Raw genomic sequence first — 23,928 nt, forward strand, 5'->3', positions numbered from 1 at the left:
TGTGTGCTAGGCTGGGGGGGAGAGAGGGCGAGAGGGAGCGGGCGAGAGTGGGCAAGCGGGACGCCGGGCTGAGTGCGAACTGCGGGAGCCAGAGTGCGGAGGCGAGCCGGGCCGAAGAAAGGCGGCAGGGGCCGAGACAGTGGCAGGGGGCGCGGGGCGCACGGGCTGAGGCGACCCCAGCCCCCTCCCGTCCGCACACACCCCCACCGCGGCCCGGCAGCCGGGCCGGCGTCGACGCCTAGGGGGGACCATTACATAACCCCGCGCCCCGCGGCGCCTTCGCCCGTCGCCGAGGGCGGCCCCGAGCGGAGCCCCGGGGGGCGGGCGCTCCCGGCACCTGGCCGCCGGGGGTGGGGGCCGTAGCGGCGGCCGTATTTATTTCTGTGCCGCGGGAGAGGAGGGTGAAGGGGGAGAGCGCGGCGCGAGGAGAGGCCGCCTGCGCCGCCCGCCGGAGCGGGGCCTCCTCGGTGGGCTCGGCGTCGGCGCGGGCGGGCGGCGCTGCTCGGCCCGGCCCGGCCCCCTCGGCCCTCTGGACCGGCGAGCTCCGCGCCCGGCGTCCTCGCCGCGCCTCCGCCGCCCGCCGCGCGATGTGAGGCGGCGGCGCCAGCCTGGCTCTCGGCTCGGGCGAGCTCTCTGCGGCCATTAGGGGCCGGTGCGGCGGCAGGAGGAGGGCTCGGAGGGTGGGGGCGCAGGTCCGGGAGGGGGCACCGGGAGGAGGTGAGTGTCTCTCGTCGCCTCCTCCTCTCCCCCCTTTTCGCCCCCGCCTCCTTGTGGCGATGAGAAGGAGGAGGACAGCGCCGAGGAGGAAGAGGCTGATGGCGGCGGCGGAGCTCCGAGAGACCTCGGCTGGGCAGGGGCCGGCCGTGGCGGGCCGGGGACTGCGCCTCTAGAGCCGCGAGTTCTCGGGAATTCGCCGCAGCGGACGCGCTCGGCGGATTTGTGCTCCTGTGCCCTCCTCCGGGCCTGGGCGCAGGCCCGGCCCCTCGCACTTGCCCCTACCTTTTCTATCGAGTCCGCATCCCTCTTCAGCCACCGCGACCCAGCGAAGAGAAAAAGGAACTTCCCCCACCCCCCTCGGGGGCCGGCGGAGCCCCCCAAGCCCACCCCAGGGAGCGGGGCGGGGAGCCCTGGCCAAAGAAGAGATTTCCCGAGGATTCTCGTTTTCCTCGCCTGTATCTCCGAAAGAATTAAAAATGGCCGAGAATGTGGTGGAACCGGGGCCGCCTTCAGCCAAGCGGCCTAAACTCTCATCTCCGGCCCTCTCGGCGTCGGCCAGCGATGGCACAGGTTAGTCCCGGGAGCCCTGGCCTTCCACATCCCCCTTAATCTTTTTTGCTCGGTGCACCTTTCCTCTTCCATATTTTCCTTTTTTTCTCTTCTTAGTTCTCTGCTTCTTGATTAATTTTAAAGGTGTTTGAATGAGCTGGTCGAAGACGTCCAGTAGCCCAACCATTTTCTTTGCTTCCTAATACATTCGTTGCAACACTATGTCATATCGATGTGTGTTCTGGAATTAGAGCTCTTGAGTGGTGCTATGGAAATAGCTTTTATTGTTGCTCCCATGCAGTTTAATTTTTGAAATGCCAGTGCATTTGTGTGTAAGGGCTTTTTATGCAATTTTGCTTTGAATTTTTTGTTGTTGAGAAATGAGGAATTGCGAATCCTTTCTCCTCGATTGCACTTACTCTGTTTTCTCTACTTTCCACTCTTTTCAAGATTTTCTCTTTTTTGCACAAGATTTTCCGTTGAGGATGAGAGTGTAAAAAATCTTGATTTTTATTTGTGTGTTATGTGTGATCCAGGATTTCAGGTTTGACGTTAGCTTTAACGTCAAAGCTGAAATTTGGTTCGAATTATTTTACCTACCATTCCTAGCTTTTTTTCCCCCCCTTTTTATTTGCCTTAAGAATCAATATGGAGCGCAGTTCATTTTACATCTCCCATTTCTTTGGTCTGAGACCAAAATGTCTGAAACTCTGGGGTTTTAGGTTGGGAGAGAGCAGAGGCATTTTCTTTGCAGTTTGTAGTCACTTTCTCTTTTGGGGGGGGGCGGTGGAGATAACCAATTGTGTGGAGTTATGTACTTGGAAATCAAAATTAGGAGTTGTAAGGGTCCCAGTCATGAACTGCAAACAGACTGATCGTACGAAAGTTTAAAATGTGCGTAAGGTACTGTATTTGTGTGTTTTTGTGTTTTGTTGTTGTTGTTTTTTTTTATGCTTTAAACATACTTGGAGATCCATATTTCAGCGTAGAAAAGCTCTACCATTCTTAACTTCACTCAGTTGTGGACCAGCCCTTTTGTCAAGGGAAATTCAGGGAGACTTCCCTCCATCATCCCCTTCTTATAATTAGTTTGGTGCTGTCCTGATGGCCACCGACCTTCTCTTTTGCTGTCGTAGTTGTTTGAGGTGCCAGGATAATGAAGAGGAAGAATGGTTGGCCATCTGACAGTCCACAAGATGTTCCCCCTTACTACGGAGCATCTCTTTAACTCCGCGTCATCCCTCCATCTGCCAGTGAGAGTGCATAATGGAGTTAAATGTACCCTATGAGTTTGTAGAGAACTTTTAAAGCATGTTTCTAAGCAGGCTTCGTTTCAGAGGGTGAAAATGTAAGGATATGGCAAATGCTTTGGATTCTTTGCTTTTATAAGAAAAATGTGTAATGAGTTTAAGATAACCTGCAAAGATTGAGGATTTGTGCAGTTTTCTTGTAGTTTTCCACTTCAGACTTGTAAAATTGGCAATGCAAGAACTTTGATCTATTCTTATTCCTTTAACTTTCTGTAGTCTTCACAGATTTTTTTTTCTCTTACTTGCCTTTTTTCCTTAGAACTGTTACACATATCGAGTATCATATTCCTTTGCACTTACTAAAATGTTCCGAAGGATTTTCAGATCACCTTTAGACATATTTCTGCCTGTATGTTTTTGTGTTATTTCTTTAATTTTTGTGTAATGTGGTAATGGATTTTACATTTGAGTTCACTAGAGACGTGGGATATTGTAGAGAAAACTTCTTTAATGTGTGTCATTTTGATGACTCCTGATTTGAGCAGCTTACTCTTGGAGTAATGCAAGGCCTGAAGGGAGAGTGCGCTCTGCTGTTGTTCAGACACCTCTATTCAGTGCACTACTGCCTTCTCCATATTTGATCTGTGTACTTGGCAACTTTAGCTAACTCATTTTAGTAGTGTCTCACCTGTCCAGTATACAAAAACTATTTTGCTAGTTGAAATATCTTTGGATAATTAAGAGAGTCCTAAATGTATCAGGTGGGTTTTTAGAGTAAAAAACCCTCAACATTGAGATGAACTCAATTTTAGTACTAAGAGTTTATCTTAGTATTAGTTACCTTTCTCTAAATTTTGTGATGAGAGTTGATCCCTCCTGCCCCCATTAAGATTGTACTCTAGGAATTCTTCGGTGTCAATTTTTAATCCTAATCAGTATGGGTTTTGGCGGGGGAGGATGGAGGGAGGTAGTTATAAAGAAAATACTGTCCCATTGTGAACATAATTCAAGTTGATGATTTTTTATTTTTCTTTTATTTTTCTTTTTGCAGGCAGCAGTGTGTAGTATAAGTTGTCAGGGAACTTTTAACAGAGACACTTCACTTCTTAAAACTTTAAGTTTTCAAACACATACCTTTTCTGTGTTTTGACTTTTGAGTTATTACCTGGATATTTTATAAATGTGAAAGTAAGTTGTTTTTTGGTAATTGATTATGAATTTTATCTAGAACTGGGTCAAAATGATCCCAACATTGTAGACATCAGAAACTTTTTTTTTTTTTTTTAATGATCAGGACTTGTGATTTTAGTAGTGTTGAGTGTACCTACCAAGAGTGTTGGCATGTTCCAGTTGTATAGGAAAGAAAACTGGAGCGCAATTGGGTTGACATACTAACATGTTAAAACAAATTAGTGTTTAAATTCCAACTTCTGAATTTTTAAGGTTAGCCACTGATGCAGAATAAAAATGACTTCTTAATGAGATGTCAAAGATTCTTCTAAAACATTCCAGATTGATTCAAATAACTTGAATTAAGTTCAAGTTTTATGTGTTGGAATGGGGAGGGAGAGACTTAATTTTTTAGCTTTTGCATCTTTATGTTCCTGTTTCAATATTTGTACTTGATCCATTGAAAATTTTATTTAACTTGGTATGGTTAGGCCAGAACTATTTGATAAATAAAATAACTTTATGTTCTCCACCCAAAAAAAAAAAAAAAGATTATAAAAACCATTTGTAGAAATATTTTGGTAAAATTATTGACCAAGAAAGTTAACAGGTAAGTCCTGAAAATATTTCTTGAACCTATTTCTAGTAATAATATGTGCAGTGGGCTTGATGAGGATGATATAGTTGCCTTCATTGTTCATTGGATATGTTCTGTCACTGCTTTGTAAACACTTAATGCTATATGCATTGAAAGAACAGACTCTGGAAAGATGGATGACAGCGTTAGGATCTGGCATATTAAGTAACGATCTTTCTGGTCTTGGTACCAGTTTTGTAGTTCTACTGTGTATTCGTGTCAGAATCGGCTTGGATTTTATCCCTGTTTTTCATTTCAAAGGAACAGGGCAGATAGGATATAAAATATATTATTTTGACCACTAGATTAATATACATAATAGAGAAGTGGCAAGGATTTTTTTTAATGTCAGTTATACTTTCTCAAAACACTACTGTGGATTAATGGTTTATTATCCTAACCAGAATATTTTTGGTGGCCATTTCTTTTTCAGCTCTTAAACCTATGATACTGTGTTTTAATTTTATTTTTAAGGCATGCATGTTTATATTAGAGTTCTCCTGGAGTTTTTCGGTTATGGCTCCTTGGTCCAATGAGGTATTGCTGACCTCAGTGTTAATGTTGCAAAACATTTTATTAAGTGCCTTGAACTCTGGCAGTTGCTTATTCTCAAGGCTTTGTAAGTTCATTTATAGGGCTTCAAGAAGGCTGTATGTGGTTGATAGTGAGATAGTGACTTTTGTTAAATTGTAAATCTTGTTACATACAGTGTGGGTGCCCTTTTCCAGCAGAAATTCGTGTCTGTCACAGACGTAAGAAATGTATTGGCATGTCCAGTGAATGTGTAATGGAGAGAGAGGAAACGGTTTCTGCCTTTGGTTGCCTTTTTGCATTATTTTCTGTTTTACTTTGCTTTTCCACCTTCTCCTTAGTCTATTCTATAAAAAGCGAGATAAATTGAAACAAGAAATTGAAAATAAGTGCCTAGTGGTGTTTGTAGGGACATTAAGTGGTAAATAGGAAAGAGAAAAAAAAGAGTAGGAAGAATGTTGCAGATACAAGTGGGAGTGCAAAATACCTCTTCCTGGTATATTTACAAAAACAGTTCAGGAGCTGTTCTGCCAATTCATAACAGCCAACAATTAATAGAAAAATAAGATATGCTTGTTTTGTGTGTATTTTGTGATTTTAGGGTTTTCTTCTTTGAGAATTTCCGAAGTTGAATTTTTTTAGTGTGGCAAACATTAGGGAAATAAATGGGCAAATTGAAACTTAAATTATACCAAGTGTAAAAATTTTAAAACATTAAATTTTGCAGGTGATTTTTTCATGTGATGGGTGTTAGTTTTCTTCTGAAATTTTGGTAGGAAATTTTTTATTGCTCAGTTCTCACAGGTTTTTTTGTTGTTGTCTTTTTTTTCTCACAGGTTTAAGAGAATAAATATTAAGGTGTTAAGCTTCTCCTGAACAGTTTAGATATCCTTTGTTTTTAGATATAGATCTTATTTTATAAATGCTTCAAAAGGCAATTAGGAGTAATTTAGTTGAGAGAGAGAAACGAAAACTAAAACTCCTGGGAAAAAACGTGAGCGGTTAAGAAAAGGGGTTTTTGGAGACACTACTTTAGAGTTCTCATCCCAGACGTGCCTTTTTAACTGTGAACCTAGGGCCAGTTACTTAACCTCGCTCAGCTTCCTCACCTGTGGTACCCACCCTACAGGACTGTGGTGAGGAATAAACGAAAATTCTCTTCGTCAAATGTTTAGGGTAGAGTGCTTGCTGCAGTGTAGTATGCGCTCATTGTGTTGACAGTTTTTAACCTTACTGGCTAAATATATAGCAACAACAAAGCAGTGGTAGATTTTTTAATGGATTTATAGATAGATTGGATTAAGAGAAAGCCAAGTTCATGAAGTTCAGAGAGTAGTAGTAGTCTAAGAAGTAAAGCTTATGGTGCAAATTAGCCAATAGATCTCAAAGATTAAGTTTCTGAAGAGTGTAAGAATATAGTAGTGGAGACTAAAATAAAAGTAGAAGTACTATATGTACTGTCATATAGGGTGTCTTGTATATGTAAGTAATTAAAATGGAAATCAAGTATTTAAAGCGTGAGAAATCAGAAGGATTGTTCTTACTGGAAATGCTCAAGTTAGAATGGCTTTTTGCTAAAGAACTGTGTGATTGAGCACTACTTTTTCTATTTTCTGTTTGCTTACTGGGTCTTAAAAGACTTTTTTAAAAAGGAAGAGGGAGAAGAAAAGAAGCAGTGCAGTGCTTTTCAGATTTTTTTGACCACACCCCATAAGAACTCCATTTTACGTGGAGAACTAGAGACGCTACCTCAGCAAGCGGACAAACTACTTATCCTTACTATCTGTAATATACTCTGGTGTTTTCTATTATGTTTGTTTCTTTTTTTTTTTTTAAGTGCTGGTTGTGACCCACTGTATTGATTTCATGACCCACTATTGGCTTGTGACCCACAATTTGAAAAATACTGGCTTGGAAGAGTTGACAAGCTGGCATTCATCTGTATTGGACCAGCATTTTCAGTGCAGGGAATACTCTGGTAATCAAGATAGATACGGACCCTTCCTTCCCATTGCTCATAGATAAGGGGATGAGAGTGACATTCAAGACTGATGTGACCAGCGTTGTATTTGGGAAGTACTGTGTACAGTGGGAGAAATAGGAGGGCCTATAACCTGTAACTACTGTTCCTCTGGATGCTGTCTTTGAGGAATTGATGTCTGATCTTGAGATCTGAAGGATAGAATATAGTGTTCGTAAGAGTGAGCCCAGGCTGGGAACAAGAGTATGGCCTGTTCAGGGAACCTGTTAAGTTCCATCTGACTGGGGGGTTAGCAAGAAATACAGCCATATAGGGGAGTGTGGAGCCAGTTACGCTTGGCTTATAATACTTCTTTCGTTTTTTTTTTTTTTTTTTTGCTTATAATACTTATTGGAGTTTAGATTTTCCATTTCAGCTCTTTTTCAAAAGATTTTTATTTATTTGACAGAAAGCAATTGCATGTGCATGCGCACGCGCACAATTGAGGAGCAGCGGGGGGAGGGAGAAGCAGGCTCCCCACTGAGCGAGGAGCCCGACGGAGGGCTCCATCCCGGGACCCTGAGATCATGACCTGAGCCGAAGGCAGACGCTTCACCCATTGAGCCACCCAGGCGCTCCCCATTTTAGCTCTTTTAAATGGATGGGGCATAATTGTACCTTGATGATTGACTAAAGTGAGGAATGCTTTGCAAAGGAACAGGGAAAAATATGAAACAGGGAGACCAGAGAGATGGCTGTTTTAGGATTCCAGCTGTGATGAGGGTGGCCTGAACTAGTAGATGGAAAGCAGTGAAAAGATTCGAGGAAAGTGGGTGACCAGCAGAACTTGGTGATTTATTACTCATTAGGATTTTGTGATAGAGGGATCAAGGGTAATTCCCAAGTTTCAAGTTTGGGCAGCTGGGTTGGTGAGGTTGCCATTTTCTAAGATAGCAAACATAGGAAGTGAAGTATTTGTGTATGGATGTGGTGGGGAGGGGTTGTGATGAGTTAAATTGTGAACATTTTGAAGTTGTGTGATTCTCCTGAGTTGAGTAGTCACTGTTTTCATTTGGTGTGTCTTTCTCTCCTTTCAGCCAACAAACGTTAATTACCAAACATCAATTATTAGACACTTGGAAATTTAAAAATGAATCAAGGTTGCACTTTTTGCTCTCAAAGCATTTAGGATCTGGTGGGGTTGGTATACATGTCCACACAGTTTTCCTGTGAGTTATACTCTGATAAGTATTCTAAAAAGTTGGAGATAAAAGTAGAGGATAGGGATTGTTTCTGACGGGGTGTGTTTGGAGAACTGAGGGAAAACTGCAGAGGGAAAGTTGAACAGAGGTAGGAGAACTTGAAGATAACTTACCTTAGAAGTAGAGAAAATTGGAAGAGTATTTCTTTTTTCTTTTTTTTTTTTAAGATTTATTTATTTGACAGAGACACAGCGGGAGAGGGAACACAAGCAGGGGGAGTGGGAGAGGGAGAAGCGGGCTTCCCCCTAAGTAGGGAGCCCGATGCAGGACTCGATCCCAGGATCCTGGGATCATGACCTGAGCCGAAGGCAGACGCTTAACGACTGAGCCACCCAGACTCCCCGGAAGAGTATTTCTGTTTAACAAATACAGGTGGTTCTAATGTGGCTGGAATCAGACTATGGCGTATGTTTTTATGTGAGACAGATGGGAAAGGATTTTGGTGTCCTATTATGAAAAGACAGAAATGTAGTAAGGAGTTTGACGTTTCTTACCATCAGGATAAAAATTTTATGAACAAGAGAATGACGTGGTCAGGGAAAAGGGGAAGACTAATTCTGGTGACACAGTACAGGATCAGTAGCAAGGAGAGCACCTAATGGCAGGAAGACTAGGGGTATGTCATTTATCTTTTGAAGTGCACTTCCATTTGCCTTGGGAGTTTTTGGTAGACTGTAATTATTGATGTGAATTGTTTATTTTTTTAAGGTCCAAGTTTTGTTTACCAGTTGTCCTAAATGTAGAGAATAACAGCAGATAACTCAAACAATTCACTCTCTCCTTTTTCTTTGCAGATATGCAATCTTTAGGAATTTTTTTGGTTTTGTTTTTTGGAGAGATGCTATGATAGTTGTATCACGTAGGATCCCCTATAGGCATTTCATTCCCTCAGAACTAACCCCAGTCAAGCAAACGAATCTTAAACTCACCACAAAGCTTCTCCCAAGATGTTACCACTACTCCAAATCAAGAAATGATCAGTGGTGGTTAAGTTAACATGCAGTTTAGGTTTAATATAAACATGTCATTGAGTTGATTTTTAAGGTGGGATTTTGATAAATAATAGTGTCCTCACCTTTTAGTTAATTTCATGCGAAGAAGTGTCACCATATTAATAAAGAGCAAGGCAGATAGTCAATATAAAACTTCTAAAAGTGGGGAAAGGTCACACATTTGATCAGTTATAGCACTTCATCTCTGTTTAAATTTTAAGACCTAACTTAAATGTGTTGGGGTTAAGAGGCGACTTCAAGTCAATCACTTGCCAAAGTATAAGTACCCCTTTTGATGTCATTGTTGCAGGACAATGTTAAGAATGCATATTTTGAAATTTGCTTGCACTTCTGCCCTTTGACTCCATTGGATTTCAAAATTCAACACTTGATAACATGCATAGCTATGTGATCCTGTATAATCTAGTATTGATCATCATCTTCAATCCAAGTTTGTATGTAAAATCACAAATTGTTTCCAGTTTTCTTGAAAAGTATTAGAAGTCATATCTGTTTTTCCAGCATGGATATTTCATTTAATTTTCTTAGTATTTCAGAAGTAGTTTTAAGTGTTTGTGCATCTTTCTTTCCTTGATAGGTGGGTTGTTTGTGATTAGATTAGTTCATTAGATTAGTTCTACGTCTGCAGAGTATCAAAATACTGTTTTTAAATAAAGCACTGAATGAAGGTTAGGAAAGTTGTTTCAACCTAATTATTTCATGAAGTTTGCAAATTTGCCTCATTTTAAAGACTGTATCTAAAATGTCATGCTGCTTTTTTTTTTTAAGATTTTTATTTATTTGAGAGAGAGCACAAGTGGGGTGAGGGGCAGAGGGAGAAGCAGGCTCTTCACTGAGCAGGGAGCCCGATGTGGGGTTCAATCCCGGGACTCCGGGATCATGACCCAAGCTGAAGGCAGCCTTTTAACTGACTGAGCCATCCAGGCGCCCCTAAAATGTCATGCTTCTTAAGCACCCCAAAAAGCTGAGTTAATAATGTAGGAAGTGCCCTAAACCAGTAAGAATGAGAGATCTTTGTTATATTGTCAATGTCTAGCCAAACTGTTACCAGATTTATTGAAGTTACATAGATTTGACTTTCATTTCCATCCTTAATTTTTTTTAAATCCCAGATCCCTCACCTGGAATAGGGGCTCTGAGCATTCTGATCTCTTCCCACCTCATCACTCACTTTGCTCTCCCTACTTGTAATTCTTGCAGTTGCTGAACTGGTTGAGCTTTAGGTGGTACGCATCCCATTTTCTTTCTCTCCACTCTTCACCTGTCCTGCTCCTACTTAATCCTCTGGCCTCACCACTGGGTTAGAGGAAGGAAAGGTTTTGAGATCTGGAATGTTCGTTTTTTTAAAAACATTTTAATGCCATATAGAAAACTAAATGAAAGCAGAATCAGGGGCGCCTGGGTGTCTCAGTTCGTTAAGTGTCTGCCTTCAGCCGAGGTCATATCATAATCCCAGGGTCCTTCCATCCGGCTCCTTGCTCAGTACGGAGCCTGCTTCTCCCTCTCCCTCTGCCGCTCCCTCTGCTGCTCCCCCCTGCCTGTGGGCGTGCGTGCGCACGCTCTCTGCCAAATAAATAAAATCTTAAAAAAAAAAAAAAAATCAATGGATGAGTTCTGTCTTCTAAGTGGATACTTGAGAATTTACTAGTTTTGGAACAGTATGGTTATTAGTATGGGTATTTTGCTTATGTGCACAGTTTAAGAGCAGAACTGAGTTTTTATTTGACTTCAGTTTACCTGAAGCACAAAAATAAGCCTGTTACAAACAATGTTTGAGCCTTTTATATAGGAAAAAAATGTATAACTGGGAAGAGGTGCTATTCAGTAGAATTAGATTTTTTGAGCCAAAATTATTTCAAGTTTCACATTGTAATTAGTAATTTTTAAAAAAGCCTCTTATTTATGCTCACAGCACAGTGCAGTGTGTGGGATTGTATTAAGAATTCTAATTTTGAAGGTTATGCTTCATTTATATATTTCATGGTGGGTAGTATTTATGTAGTTTCTCACATATTGTGGAATCATCTTTATCTTGATTTTTGGAAAGGCTAAGTGATGTCAGTATTCATTTTACAAGATATTATATGGCCAAATTGACATAGCAATATAGAAAACACCCAAGTGTGACCTACAAAATCAGTATGTAATAATGAAAGGACGTTTTGACTCAACACTAGTTTCCCACATATTCAATCCAAATTCATTTTTGTTTAGATTGTCACATTTCTAAATACCTGGTCCATTGGATATACTTCATGTATTCTAAACTTTGCAAATCACATTTAAATCTGTCCTGTCAGTCACATTTGTATCACTGTGTTTGGATTGAATGTGCACTCAGGTGAAGAAATATTTTACTCAAAGTTATTTTGTACTTGAGCATCATTAAAGGTATTTGGGAACTTGTCAGTGAACTATTTGGTAGAAATCGTCTGCTAATGATATTGATTGATTGATAATTTGAAAGTAAGCAGGAAATGTCTTATTGGAGATAGTGTGAGTTCATTCAACAGTTGTTTGTGATACTGTTTTGTGATACTTGGCATAGGATAGTTTAAAAGGTAATGGAATAAATTTCAGATTTATAAATTTCTAATCATAGAGAAAGGGGGCAATTAAGCAAGTATTTAGGAGCTTACTTTAATATCTAGAAAAGATACTTGTTGTCTTTTCCTTTCTTACCTCCTCAGTCCGCTGCAGTCTGGCATTTGCTCTTTCCAACTCCACTGAACTACTCTTTCCTAGATTAGTAAATATTTCCTAGTACATCTACATTTAGTAAATTCTCTCTGGAGCATGGGACACCACTAACATTTCCTTCTTGGAACCTGGTTTCCAGGACAGTGTTCCTGGTGGATGGGCTTGGGGAATGGTGGGTTTCAACATCCTTTTTTTTTTTTTTTAAAGATTTTATTTATTTATTTGAGAGAGAGAATGAGAGAGAGAGAGAACATGAGAGGGGGGAGGGTCAGAAGGAGAAGCAGACTCCCTGCTGAGCAGGGAGCCTGATGTGGGACTCGATCCTGGGACTCTAGGATCATGACCTGAGCCAAAGGCAGTTGCTTAACCAACTGAGCCACCCAGGTACCCCTCAACATCCTTTGATGGTTAAGATTATTGTCCCTTAAATACTTGTATATCTGATGGTCCCCTTAATGTCTAACAGTGACTTTTTTTCTTACATCACCATGTATTCCTCTGGGTTTCCCTTCTGGATAACAGAACCCCTATATACTTTTAGGTCGTCCAACCCAGAAACTTAGGCATCATCCTTGTCTTTTTCTTAATCCCCTACCTATAGTCACAAAGAGTTCTTTCAATTGGCATCTTTGATGCCTCTGCCCATTTAGTACTTCTGCTCCAGATCAACTGCTAGTTTTTGTTACTTCTCCAGCAGCAGCCTCCTAACCAGTCTCTCTGACTCCAGACACGTCTGTCCAATTCATTCTTCATCTTGTTTGCCTGAGTGGGCTCTAAGAAATACAAATTTGTTCATACCAGACTTTTGCTTACAAGTCCTCAGACCAATTTTCTCTTTAGAATAAAAATTCTGAACTCTTAGGTTAAGGGATCTTCTAGGTTTCTCATGTTTGTTGAACATCTAAATTTTACTCAGCTGATCTGAACTAATCCCTATGAAGGGCAAGTTGAGATAGGGGCCTGAGAAGATGATTTATTTGAACCTTCATTTTTTTCCCTTTCCTTGAAGGAAAAGGAAGAACTTGAAGAGCTCAGTAACAAGCGTGAAATTGAGACTGGTCAGTACTAAAATCCACCATCCAGTAGGATTTCCTAAATTGTGACATTAAATTTTTTAATTATTTTTTTCCCTTGCATCTTCATACATATTGCTTTTAGTTTGGGACTTGCTTTTCTAACAAGTTTTAGACCATGAGTTTCATTTGCTGTTTAGGACAAAGTCGTAGCTAAGGACTCACCCTGGAAGTTATCCTGGCCCTTCCCTCTGGACGGAAGGTTCTGAAATTTCTCATCAGGCATTCAGATTCTCTATCACTCAGCCAGGGACACCAGAATCTTCTGTGTGAGTTTACCTTTCTCAGTTAACACTCTTCCTATCCCAAAAAACAGAACAACAACAATAAAACTCCATGAGGGAAGTAGAGAAAGTTGTACTATCTCTTGATGGAAGGGGTGACTTGAGCTCACAGTTGCTAAATGAGGTCAGCTTATAGAATTGGGTTTAGACTCCCTGAGCAGTGCCAAGCTATAGGTAACAGTGATAGCTGATGGCATTTAGGAATTATAAATGTCCAGCTTTTAGGCACACAAAGTAGCTTAGGAGTAATGATGACTGTTAATGATATTAGATGAAATAATAGTGTCTGTTTAATCAAAGTATATATATGACTTTTACAGTCTTCCAAATTTAATCAGTATAGCTGTTGAAAATGTTTTAAGTAGAGGTAAGAGAACTTTTATTAAGTTACAAATACCAAATCGGATATAAATAATTACAATATGCAATTTTAGAATTGCTGAAAACATTAATTCTGTGAGCTTACGCTAGATCCTGTGAGAAATGTAAATATTTATTAAATACAACCCTTGGGGCACCTGGGTGGCTCAGTCACCTGAGCGTTCGACTCTTGATTTCGGCCCAGGTCATGATCTTGGGGTTGTGGGGTTGAGCCCCCACATCTAGCAGGGAGTCTGCTTGAGAATCTTTGCCTTTGCCCCTCCCCCGTGCACATACTTGAGCTCTCTCTCTCTTTCAAATCTTTTAAAAAAAATAAATGCAACCCTTATCCTTCAGATACTCATAATTTGGTAATGAAGTAATGATGCACACAAATATTTAGCCATAACAAAAGATAGAAGATAGTAAGTGCATAGTTGATTGAGAGCCATCTTGGGAAACAAGAGAATTGGAATCAGTCTTTGAGTTGAAACCTGAGTGGATCTAAGAACAGTCCTAAACTTTTATTTTCAGGGTCTACCAATGTAAACCCTCCTGTCTGGCTTCACAATGGAGCTTAACTTTGTAATGTGATGTGAAATGTTTTGCATAAACATGAAGCAGCAATCAAATGGAGCAAATTTGGCTGTAGTACAGGTTAAATTAAAATCCTCAAGATTCTAGGGTCTCCAGTAAGACTTCTGTATTACTAAAGTTGATTTCTCCTCAGTGAATTCTGTATATGTGGTTCTTACCTACTTCTGATATTGTTGAGAGGATTAGTGGGAATAATAAAATTATTGAAGTGCCAAGAACAATCCCTGACACGTTGAAAGTGCCTGATAAAAGTTTCTCATTATTATAAGATTGTTTTGTCTCCTAATAGGGTAATGATTCCATTGAATAATAATAGATAAAATATTTTCATGGTGCTTAATATGTGTCGGCACTATTTTAAATACATATTAACTCATTTAATACTCAACAAATAACTTATGAAGTAGGTACTTTCCTATTATACAGAGGTGGAAACTAGGCTCTTCTGTGTGTACTTCAGAACCCTCTTGTCTGGTTCCCTGAAAAAGTGTTAGAATTTTGATTGGCATTGCACTGAATGTGTAATTTTTCTTGTATTATTACTTTGGCTAGATTCTCCAGTACAACATTGGATTAGAAGTGTTTGTCATAGGTATCTTTGTCTTGTTCTGATGCTAAAGAGACTTTTGATGTTGGTCCATTAATGCATATTTGCTGTCAGTTTTTATGTTTTGGAAGGAACCTTTTTTATCACTTTAAGGAAGTTCCCATCACTTTCTTGATCGCTGTAGTTTTTTGTTGTTTTGGTTTGGGGTTTTTTGTGTGTGATTGGGTATTGAATTTTATACAGTGCTTTTCTTAGAGCCATTGAAATCTTTGTTAATATGATGAATGACTTACAGATATTCTAGGCTTCTAATGCAAACCCCTCCCCCCCTGGATTCCTGACATTATCTCAACTTGATCGTTACAGTACATTTTAAAGACACTTGATGAATTTGATTTGCTGGGGGTTTGTTTTTGTTTGGGGGTGGGTTTTGGTGTTTGGTTTTTTCTTTTTTGGATTTTTGCTTATGTTCATGATTTTCTTTTCTTGTACTGGCCATGTGATTTTTTTTAGAGTATTCTGTTTTCTAGAAGTGTGTGTATGAGGTTGACTTGTCTTACTTGAAAGTTCAGTAGGACATGCCTGTAAAAACATTTAGATCTGGTGTTTTCCTTATGGGAAGATTAACCAACGATTTTTTTTTTTTTTTAAAGATTTTATTTATTTATTTGACAGAGAGAGACACAGCGAGAGAGGGAACACAAGCAGGGGGAGTGGGAGAGGGAGAAGCAGGCTCTCCTGCGGAGCAGGGAGCCCGATGCGGGGCTCGATCCCAGGACCCTGGGATCATGACCTGAGCCGAAGGCAGACGCTTAACGACTGAGCCACCCAGGCGCCCCAACCAACGATTAAGACAGACTATTTCTTTCTTTTCTTTTTTTTTAAGATTTGTTTATTTGAGAGGGAGGGAGAGAACCAGGGGAGGGGCACGGGGAGAAGGAGGGAGAATCCCAAGCCGACTCTTCCCTGGGCAGAAGCCTGATGCACGGCTGGATCTCACGACCCTAAGATCATGACCTGAGCCGAAACCAAGAATTGGACACCTAACCAACCGCACCACTGAGGCACCCCCAGACTATTCCTTTAATAGTAATAATAGGCTCTCTATGTCTCCTTTTAAACTTATTTAAATGAGAAATTTCAATTTAATAGAATAGTATAAAGGAACTCCCATATGCCTGTTACTTCAAGTTATTTTTGCACACACATACATGCTCCCTCCTTTCTTTTTTTTGCTGGAGTGTTTTATAGCAAATCCCAGACAAGTCATTTCACCAGAAATACTTCAATATGTATCTCATAGTTAAAAGGATTTTTTGTTTGTTTGTTTGGTTTTTTTTTAAAGATTTTATTTATTTAATTGACAGAGAGAGAGACAGCGAGAGCAGGAACACAAGCAGGGGGAGTGGGAGAGGGAGAAGCAGGCTTCCCACCGAGCAGGGAGCCCGATGCGGGGCTCGATCCCAGGACCTGGAATCATGACCTGAGCCGAAGGCAGACGCTTAACGACTGAGCCACCCAGGCGCCCCTAAAAGGATTTGTTTTAACGTAGTAACTATGCTATTACCACACCCACCAAAATTGATAATTTAATATTACCCACCACTCAGTCGTATGTAGTTTTCCTGATTTTCTTTTTAAGATTTTATTTATTTATTTATTTGAGATATATGAGTGGCGCCTGGGGAGGGGCAGAAGGAGAGGGAGGGACAGAGAATCTCATGCGGACTTCCTTGCTGAGCGCAGAGCCCAACTCAGGGCTCAGTCCCATGACCCTGAGAACATGACCAGAGCCAAAACCAGGAGTCAGATGCTCGACTGACTGAGCCACCTAGGTGCCTCGTCCTGATTCTCTTCTTAAAAATGTGTTTTCTTATAGCTAGTTTTCAGGTTCCAAACAAGATATGTCTAGTTGTTGGATCTTTTTTTTTTTTTTTAAGATTTTATTTATTTATTTGACAGATAGTGAGAGCAGGAACACAAGCATGGGGAGTGAGAGAGGGAGAAGCAGGCCTCCCGCCGAGCAGGGAGCCCTATGCGGGGCTCGATCCCAGGACCCTGGGATCATGACCCGAGCCAAAGGCAGACGCTTAACGACTGAGCCACCCAGGCGCCCCTAGTTGTTGGATCCTTAAAACAACTCCTCCCATTCCTTTATATTTGTCTTTTTATGTCATTGATTTGTTGCAGAAACTAGGACGTTTATCCTACAGAATTTCTTTTTGATTAAAGTTTCATGAATATTTTCTCAGGAATGTATCCATTTTTGACTCTTCAGTTTATTTGTGTGAAGCTGATTAGCTGTATTGCTTTCTGTTTTGTTTTTTTTTCCTTAACCTTCCCAGAAATTTATTTTTTATTACTCTTCTTCAAAGAACCAACTTCTGGTTTTGTTGATACCCTCTCAGTTGTATCCCTATTTTTCTCTTCTGTTGATAATTGCTTTTATCTTTGATTATCTTGCTACTATTTTTTCTAACATAATAACTTGGCTACTTAAGTTTTATCTTTATTTTTTATTTAAGTTTTGAAATGTTACTTTTCTTTTGCGATTTTCTCTTCTCACTTATTCATATATATGCTTTTAAAATTTCTAAGTGAGCAGAGGTTTTTTTTTTTGTTTGTTTTGTTTTTTACTTAAATGTTCACTAAAACTATGCAGATGATGGGATATTTCCTTGTATACTGCAGGGGGAAAGTAGAATGCAAAATTGTTCCTAAAATATGTATGATTTTAGTTTTGTGACTTGTGTAAGTGGAAACAGTGAAGGAAATACATCCACATATTAAGCAGTTGTCTTTCAGTAGTGATATCAGGGAAATTTTTTTTTAAAGATTTTATTTGTCAGAGAGCACAAAGCAGGGGGAGCGGCAGGCAGAGGAAGAAGCAGGCTCCCCACTGAGCAGGGAGCCTGATGATCCCAAGATCCTGGGATCATGACCTGAGCTGAAGGCAGACACTTTACCAACTGAGCCACCCAGGCATCCCGATGATATCAGGGAAATTTTATTTGAAACCTTATTTGTATTCCAAAACACCTAAGACACATTTAGTTTTTATAATGGAGGAGCATAAAATGATTTTTCAAAAGGAAAGAATAATACTGTAAAAGTCTGGATTCTGAATCATGCCCTGAGATCCTGGGATGTGATTGACAGCAAATATATATATATTAATATATATTTTACATATGTATTAGAATTTCCCTTTTTTTTTTTTTAAATAGATTTTGTTTATTTGACAGAGTGAGAGTGAGAGAGCACAAGCAGGGGGAGTGGCAGAGGAAGAGGGAGAAGCAGGCTCCCCGCTGAGCAGGGAGCCTGATGTGGGGCTTGATCCCAGGACCCTGGGATCCTGACCTGAGAGCTGAAGGTGGACGCTTAACCAACTGAGCCACCTAGGTGTCCCAATTCAGAGCAATTATAATATGACCAGTTGCTTAAGTGTGTTGGACATAGGCAGGGAGTTGGTGTATAAGTGGTGAAACTTAGCCTTCCCAAAAAGCTACAGTCTGGATGCAGGTGTGGGGTGAGGGTTGGTGGTAGGAAGAGATAGCCAGGAGGAGGGGAGAGAGACACACAGATAATTTCAGTGCCATGATAGAATGCTTTTAAGAATAGGAAGGGCACATAGAGGAAGAGGTGGGCTTTGGAACCAAGATTAATTGGACCAAGTAGATCATTACTAAGTGGTATTTTGTCTTCAAGGGATGGACTATCTTTTAATAGTATAATCAGTTGTTGATTCAAGTATATCTAATTATTAAATACCCAATTATGCCTTGTTAATGTGAAAACTACTTGGAGAATTAAAAGGAAAAAAAACTCAACACCTCAATCTATATAATGAGTTAATACTGTTAGTCCACAGATCAACCAGGACAGTTTTTTCCCTCCAGTGGACATTTGGTAATTTCTGGAGATATTTTTTGATTGTCACAAATGGGGTGGGGGTACTCCTGGCATTGAGAGAGACCAAGGATCTGCTGCTTATCTTAAAGTTCACAGGACGATCTCCCCTTCCCCCACAACAGAGGATAATCCAGCCCAAAATGTTCAGTAGTGCCAAGATTGAGAAACCCTGAGTTAATCCATAATTTGCATCCTCTTTTTGTTGGGTTTGGGGTGATTTGTATGTTGTTGAAGGAACTAGGCATGGTTTTATATCCTATTCCAGCGAGATTTTGGTTAAGGGAAACTGATCTGTAGGCTGAGGTCAGGTGAAAGTGAATTCACTCAGATCAAGGACTTGCTTTGTGGCAGGTACTGTGATAGGCACTTGGTAAAGAATGGATATAGCCCCTGTATTTTTTTTTTTTTAAGATTTTTTATTTATTTGAGAGAGAAAGAGAGCGAGAGAGGGAACACAAGCAGGGGGAGTGGGAGAGGGAGAAGCAGAGAACATTATGAACAATTTTGCATTCTACTTTCCCCCTACAGTATACAAGGAAATATCCCATCATCTGCGTAGTTTTAGTGTTGAACATTTAAGTAAATGTTCTGCTCTCCCGCCTAGCAGAGAGCCCGATGCAGGGCTCCATCCTGGGACTCTGGGATCACGACCTGAGCCAAAGGCAGTCGCTTAACCAGCTGAGTCACCCAGGCGCCCCAGTTGTCTATTATTATAATATTTTAAATCTTTTATTTCATTCTGAACTTAGTTTGTGTATAGATAAGTTATTTTAACCTCTTCTAAGGAATTCTGGAATATTAAACGATTGTATATCTTTTTTTCGTAAACCGGTACAAACTGGGCAATACATGTAATGGGTGTTGTGCTAACAGTTAATCCTTTTTCCTTTGGTCTTACGTTAGGTACAGTTCATAAGTGTTTAAACTTGTTGGCATAACCAAATATTCTCTAATTTTTAAATACATATGTAACAAAAATTTTTTTAGCATAATATGAAAGACTGCAATACAAATAGTATCCCATGGAGTGAGGTTTGGAAATATTTAATGCTTATCAAGAACAAAACAGAAATTTGTGATTTTGATTCTGTCAAACTCTAACTCTTATCTTTTCTCTTTGCTTTTAGATTTTGGCTCTCTATTTGATTTGGAGCATGACTTACCAGATGAATTAATCAACTCTACAGAATTGGGACTAACCAATGGTGGTGATATTAGTCAGCTTCAGACAAGTCTTGGCATAGTACAAGATGCAGCCTCTAAACATAAACAACTGTCAGAATTGCTCCGGTCTGGTAGTTCCCCTAACCTCAATATGGGGGTTGGTGGCCCAGGCCAAGGCATGGCCAGCCAGCCCCAACAGAATAGTCCTGGATTAGGTTTGATAAATAGCATGGTTAAAAGCCCAATGGCACAGGCAGGCTTGACTTCTCCTAACATGGGGATGGGCACTAGTGGACCAAATCAGGGTCCTACGCCATCTGCAGCAGGTATGATGAACAGTCCAGTAAATCAACCTGCCATGGGAATGAACACAGGGATGAATGCTGGCATGAATCCTGGAATGTTGAATGCAGGCAATGGACAGGGGATGATGCCTAATCAAGTCATGAACGGTTCAATTGGAGCAGGCCGGGGGCGACCTAATATGCAGTACCCAAACCCAGGCATGGGAAATGCTGGCAGTTTAATGACCGAGCCACTGCAGCAAGGCTCTCCTCAGATGGGAGGACAAGCAGGATTGAGAGGCCCTCAGCCTCTTAAGGTAAGTGCAGTTTTGATTTGTATGCACTATCAGTATGTTTTTGATTGTTCCAATGATGGAGGGAGGGCTTGAGGTCAGTTACTCATTTATTCTTTACTAATCATGCTTAATCTTCTTACATGGTGTACCATTTCTCCCATATATGCCAAGGATCTGTGTTGTCATAAAGTTTATGAAGCTCTTACATTAATTTTAAGTAAACCAGTTATTTTATAGTTCAGTGATACTGTATGCCTTCAGTTCCAACTGATTGCTAATTCCTGTTCTCTCAGTGTTAGCATATTAGAATAAGTGTTAGAATATTTTCACAAATATTAGAGTATTTTTGACTCCTTTCTAAGCCCACTTTAGCCTTCATAGACTCCTTGTAAAAGTAGTTTTGAGCTAGCTGGCTTTATACCATCTTCAGAGAGACATCACTTATTTCCACCACTTGGAATGTCCCTGGTTTTCAAGAGGTATTTATTCTAAAAGATTTATTAAATGTTACTTTTTTCTCGTTAGTTGATGGACATTAAGGTGCATTCATGTACTCTGAAACCTCAACTAACATTCCAAGTGTCCAGTTAACCTAATTTTGGTCATTGTTTGAAAGGCTTTTCTTTTTCAAAAAGCCTACTTTTTAAAAAAACTTTATTAAGTAAAGCATACTAAATATATTTTTCAAAACTTTTTAAATGTGTTCTTTATGTATAAAATTAAGATGTTATAAGCATATATTTGATGCTTATTCCTTCATATTTTTCCTATGTATTTATTTATTTATTTTTCTCGAAGTGGATCACACTACAATTGCCAACACCTGATATATAGTTAGTAAACATTTGTTGAATGAAAAAGATGACTTTGCTTGGGAGGTGATATTGGAGATGGGTAAGATTTTCACAAGGAGTTAAGAGCAAGCTCTCTCCATTAGAGGAATAACTGAGTAGGCATTAGGACTTCGTGTTCCTGAGAATCATGATGATGAGAGTTCAGGGATCAAATTAAGACATCGGGATGAGAGGCGCCTGGGTGGCTCAGTCGGTTAAGCATCCGACTCTTGATCTCAGCTCAGGTTTTGATCTTGGGGTCCTGAGTTCAAGTGCCGCTTTGAGCTCTACACTGGGCATGGAATCTACTTAAAAAAAGACATAGGGATAAATTGGGAGTGAGGAGACTGAGGTCATTTTCATATATGAAAGCTCCTAATTTTATTTAATTCTTTTTTTTTTTTTTTTTTTGCCACACAGTAAAGAATATTGACCTCTTAACTTAGGGAAAGATTCTGTTTGCATTCCTACCTCCTCTGTAGATTCTCCTTTTTTGGCACTTTCATGTTGCTGTGTTAATATGGTTAAGGTTGAATATTTGGAGTGGAAACCAGAAACAAGAAGGTAAAATATTTATTAGGTACCTCTTCCAGATTCTAGAACAGAGCTGTGAAGAGTCCCTGCCCTCCTGATGTTTATACTCCAGTGGGGAGTGGTGGGGTGACAGACTAAACCTTCACTGATTGATCAAATATTTATTGAGCCCTAGCTTTGGTGAATAAACTTACTTCATAGAACTTACTTTCTAGTGTGCACATAAGTTACAAGTTTATAGTATTCCAGGTGTGTGCTATGAAGAAAAATTTAAAAAGGAAAAGCCGAGGGGTGCCTGGCTGGCTTAGTTAGTTGAGCATGCAACTCTTGATCTTGGGGTTGTAAGTTTGAGCCCCACGTGTGTGTAGAGATTACTTAAAAATAAAATCTTAAAAAAAAAAAAAAAAAAGGAAAGGCTCCGTGGGAGTGGGGCACTGTTCTCCTTATAATCTAAATCACAAATTTCTTATATCAGCATTGTTTTAGGGACTGGATATATAGCAGTGTACAAAATAGACAAAAATTCCTGTCTTTGTGGAGCTTCTGTTTTCATGGGATGGAGAAATTCAAATATAAAAATATTATTAAAATATTTTGTGGTTTTGGGGCGCCTGGGTGGCTCAGTCGTTAAGCGTCTGCCTTCGGCTCAGGTCATGATCCCAGGGTCCTGGGATCAAGCCCCGCATCAGGCTCCCTGCTCAGCAGGAAGCCTGCTTCTCCCTCTCCCACTCCCCTGCTTGTGTTCCCTCTCTCGCTGTGTCTCTCTCTGTCAAATAAAAAAAAAAAAATATTTTGTGGTTTTAAATGAGTCCCACCTATATTTTAAAGTTGATACTTAGGGCACCTGGGTGGCTCACTTGGTTAAGCGACTGCCTTCGGCTCAGGTCATGATCCTGGAGTCCCAGGATCGAGTCCCGCATCGGGCTCCCTGCTCAGCAGGGAGTCTGCTTCTCCCTCTGACCCTCCCCCCCACCCATGTGCTCGCTCTCTCTCATTCTCTCTCTCAAATAAATAAATAAAATCTTTTAAAAAAATAATAAAGTGATACTTGTACTTAGAGCAGTGCTAAGAACTCTAAATGCTTATTTATTAGTAAATGAGTTTGGAGGAATTATGGAAGTTTACGATGAGATACCCAATTAATATACAACTAAGTACTTTTATAAAATGAGTTTTCTCTTTATAACAGGAAAAAAAACCTTCCGTATTTTCCTATTGAAGATTAAAATAAATTCAAGTCAAGGCGTTAAAATTGTTCCATGGGACCAGGTCCTAAAATTACCTCTAAGAGCTAATTATATTCATTACATTTCTTTCAAAATTCTTAAAGAGTTCTAATGATATTTAAGAATCAGGAATTAAGGAAGTTTTCAGTGAGACTTGAAGATTTGAACCTTCTTGGCAAATGGCAGTGGCTTTTGTACACAGTTCTTTTTTATGGGTGAATCTATGGTTCAAGTGTGCACGCAGGTTGTGACATTACTACTTAGAACATTCTTCCAAAGCCTAACAGTGGTTAATGGGAAAAAACTTGGATCATATTCTCTTTTAATCTAGTCTTTGATTTTAGAGTTAACATAAGATAAAGACAAAATGTTTTATGTCTTAAAGTTACTTCTGACTGATTAGTTCAGGAGGGTACAGTGAAGGGCAGAATAGTGCCAATTTGGAATCCTGCTACCTGGTTTAGCATCTGGGCTGTTACCATAGTCGTCGTCCTCTTCGGCTGCATATTGCCAAGCTTCTTGGTTAAATTGTTTCACTCTCCAGCAACATCGCAAAATATTCTGTCTGCCTCCTTAAAAATGCTGGTGACAAAAGAAACATTTTTGAAAATCCTTTCCCTAATAGCTGCTCTTTATGTATGAGGAAAGAGATGAAGTTAATCATCATAGTTAATGGTATGGACTGTGGAGCTTTACTGCCTGGGTTAAAAATGAACTCAGTCACTCACATAGTAGCTATATTACCTTGGACAACTTGCTTGCTATACCTCAGTTTTCCCACCCGTAGAATGGAAATAGTAAAAGTGGGTGTAACCTACCTCATGGGATTATTGGGGAACTAAGTGATTAGTAGAAGTGAGCTCTTTGTGAGTGGTATATAGTAAGGACTTGTAGAGTAGTAATAGTAGTGGTAGCAAGTGTTCAGTATTATTGTAGTTCCCATTTTGTGATGTTCTTAAAACTTATGGGGGAGGGGGAGAAATCAAATCTAGATCACGGAAGTTAAGCTGTAACCTTCTAGAGGCGTAG

At 40.1% G+C, this 23,928-nt stretch overlaps 1 protein-coding gene across 1 annotated transcript in view; it reads left to right on the top strand.

The window, feature by feature from the left end:
• Positions 1 to 540: 540 nt before the first annotated feature.
• Positions 541 to 23,928, top strand: part of EP300 (E1A binding protein p300) — an 83,313-nt gene continuing 59,925 nt past the window's right edge. The window contains exons 1-2 of the mRNA XM_032416149.1: positions 541 to 1,287; positions 19,690 to 20,327. Coding sequence (XP_032272040.1) covers positions 1,194 to 1,287; positions 19,690 to 20,327 — 732 coding nt within the window. The 5' untranslated portion in view covers positions 541 to 1,193. The remainder of the gene's footprint in view (positions 1,288 to 19,689; positions 20,328 to 23,928) is intronic.

This window comes from Phoca vitulina, unplaced genomic scaffold, assembly GCF_004348235.1.
Source record: "Phoca vitulina isolate PV1807 unplaced genomic scaffold, GSC_HSeal_1.0 scaffold19, whole genome shotgun sequence".
Classification (NCBI taxonomy): domain Eukaryota; kingdom Metazoa; phylum Chordata; class Mammalia; order Carnivora; family Phocidae; genus Phoca; species Phoca vitulina.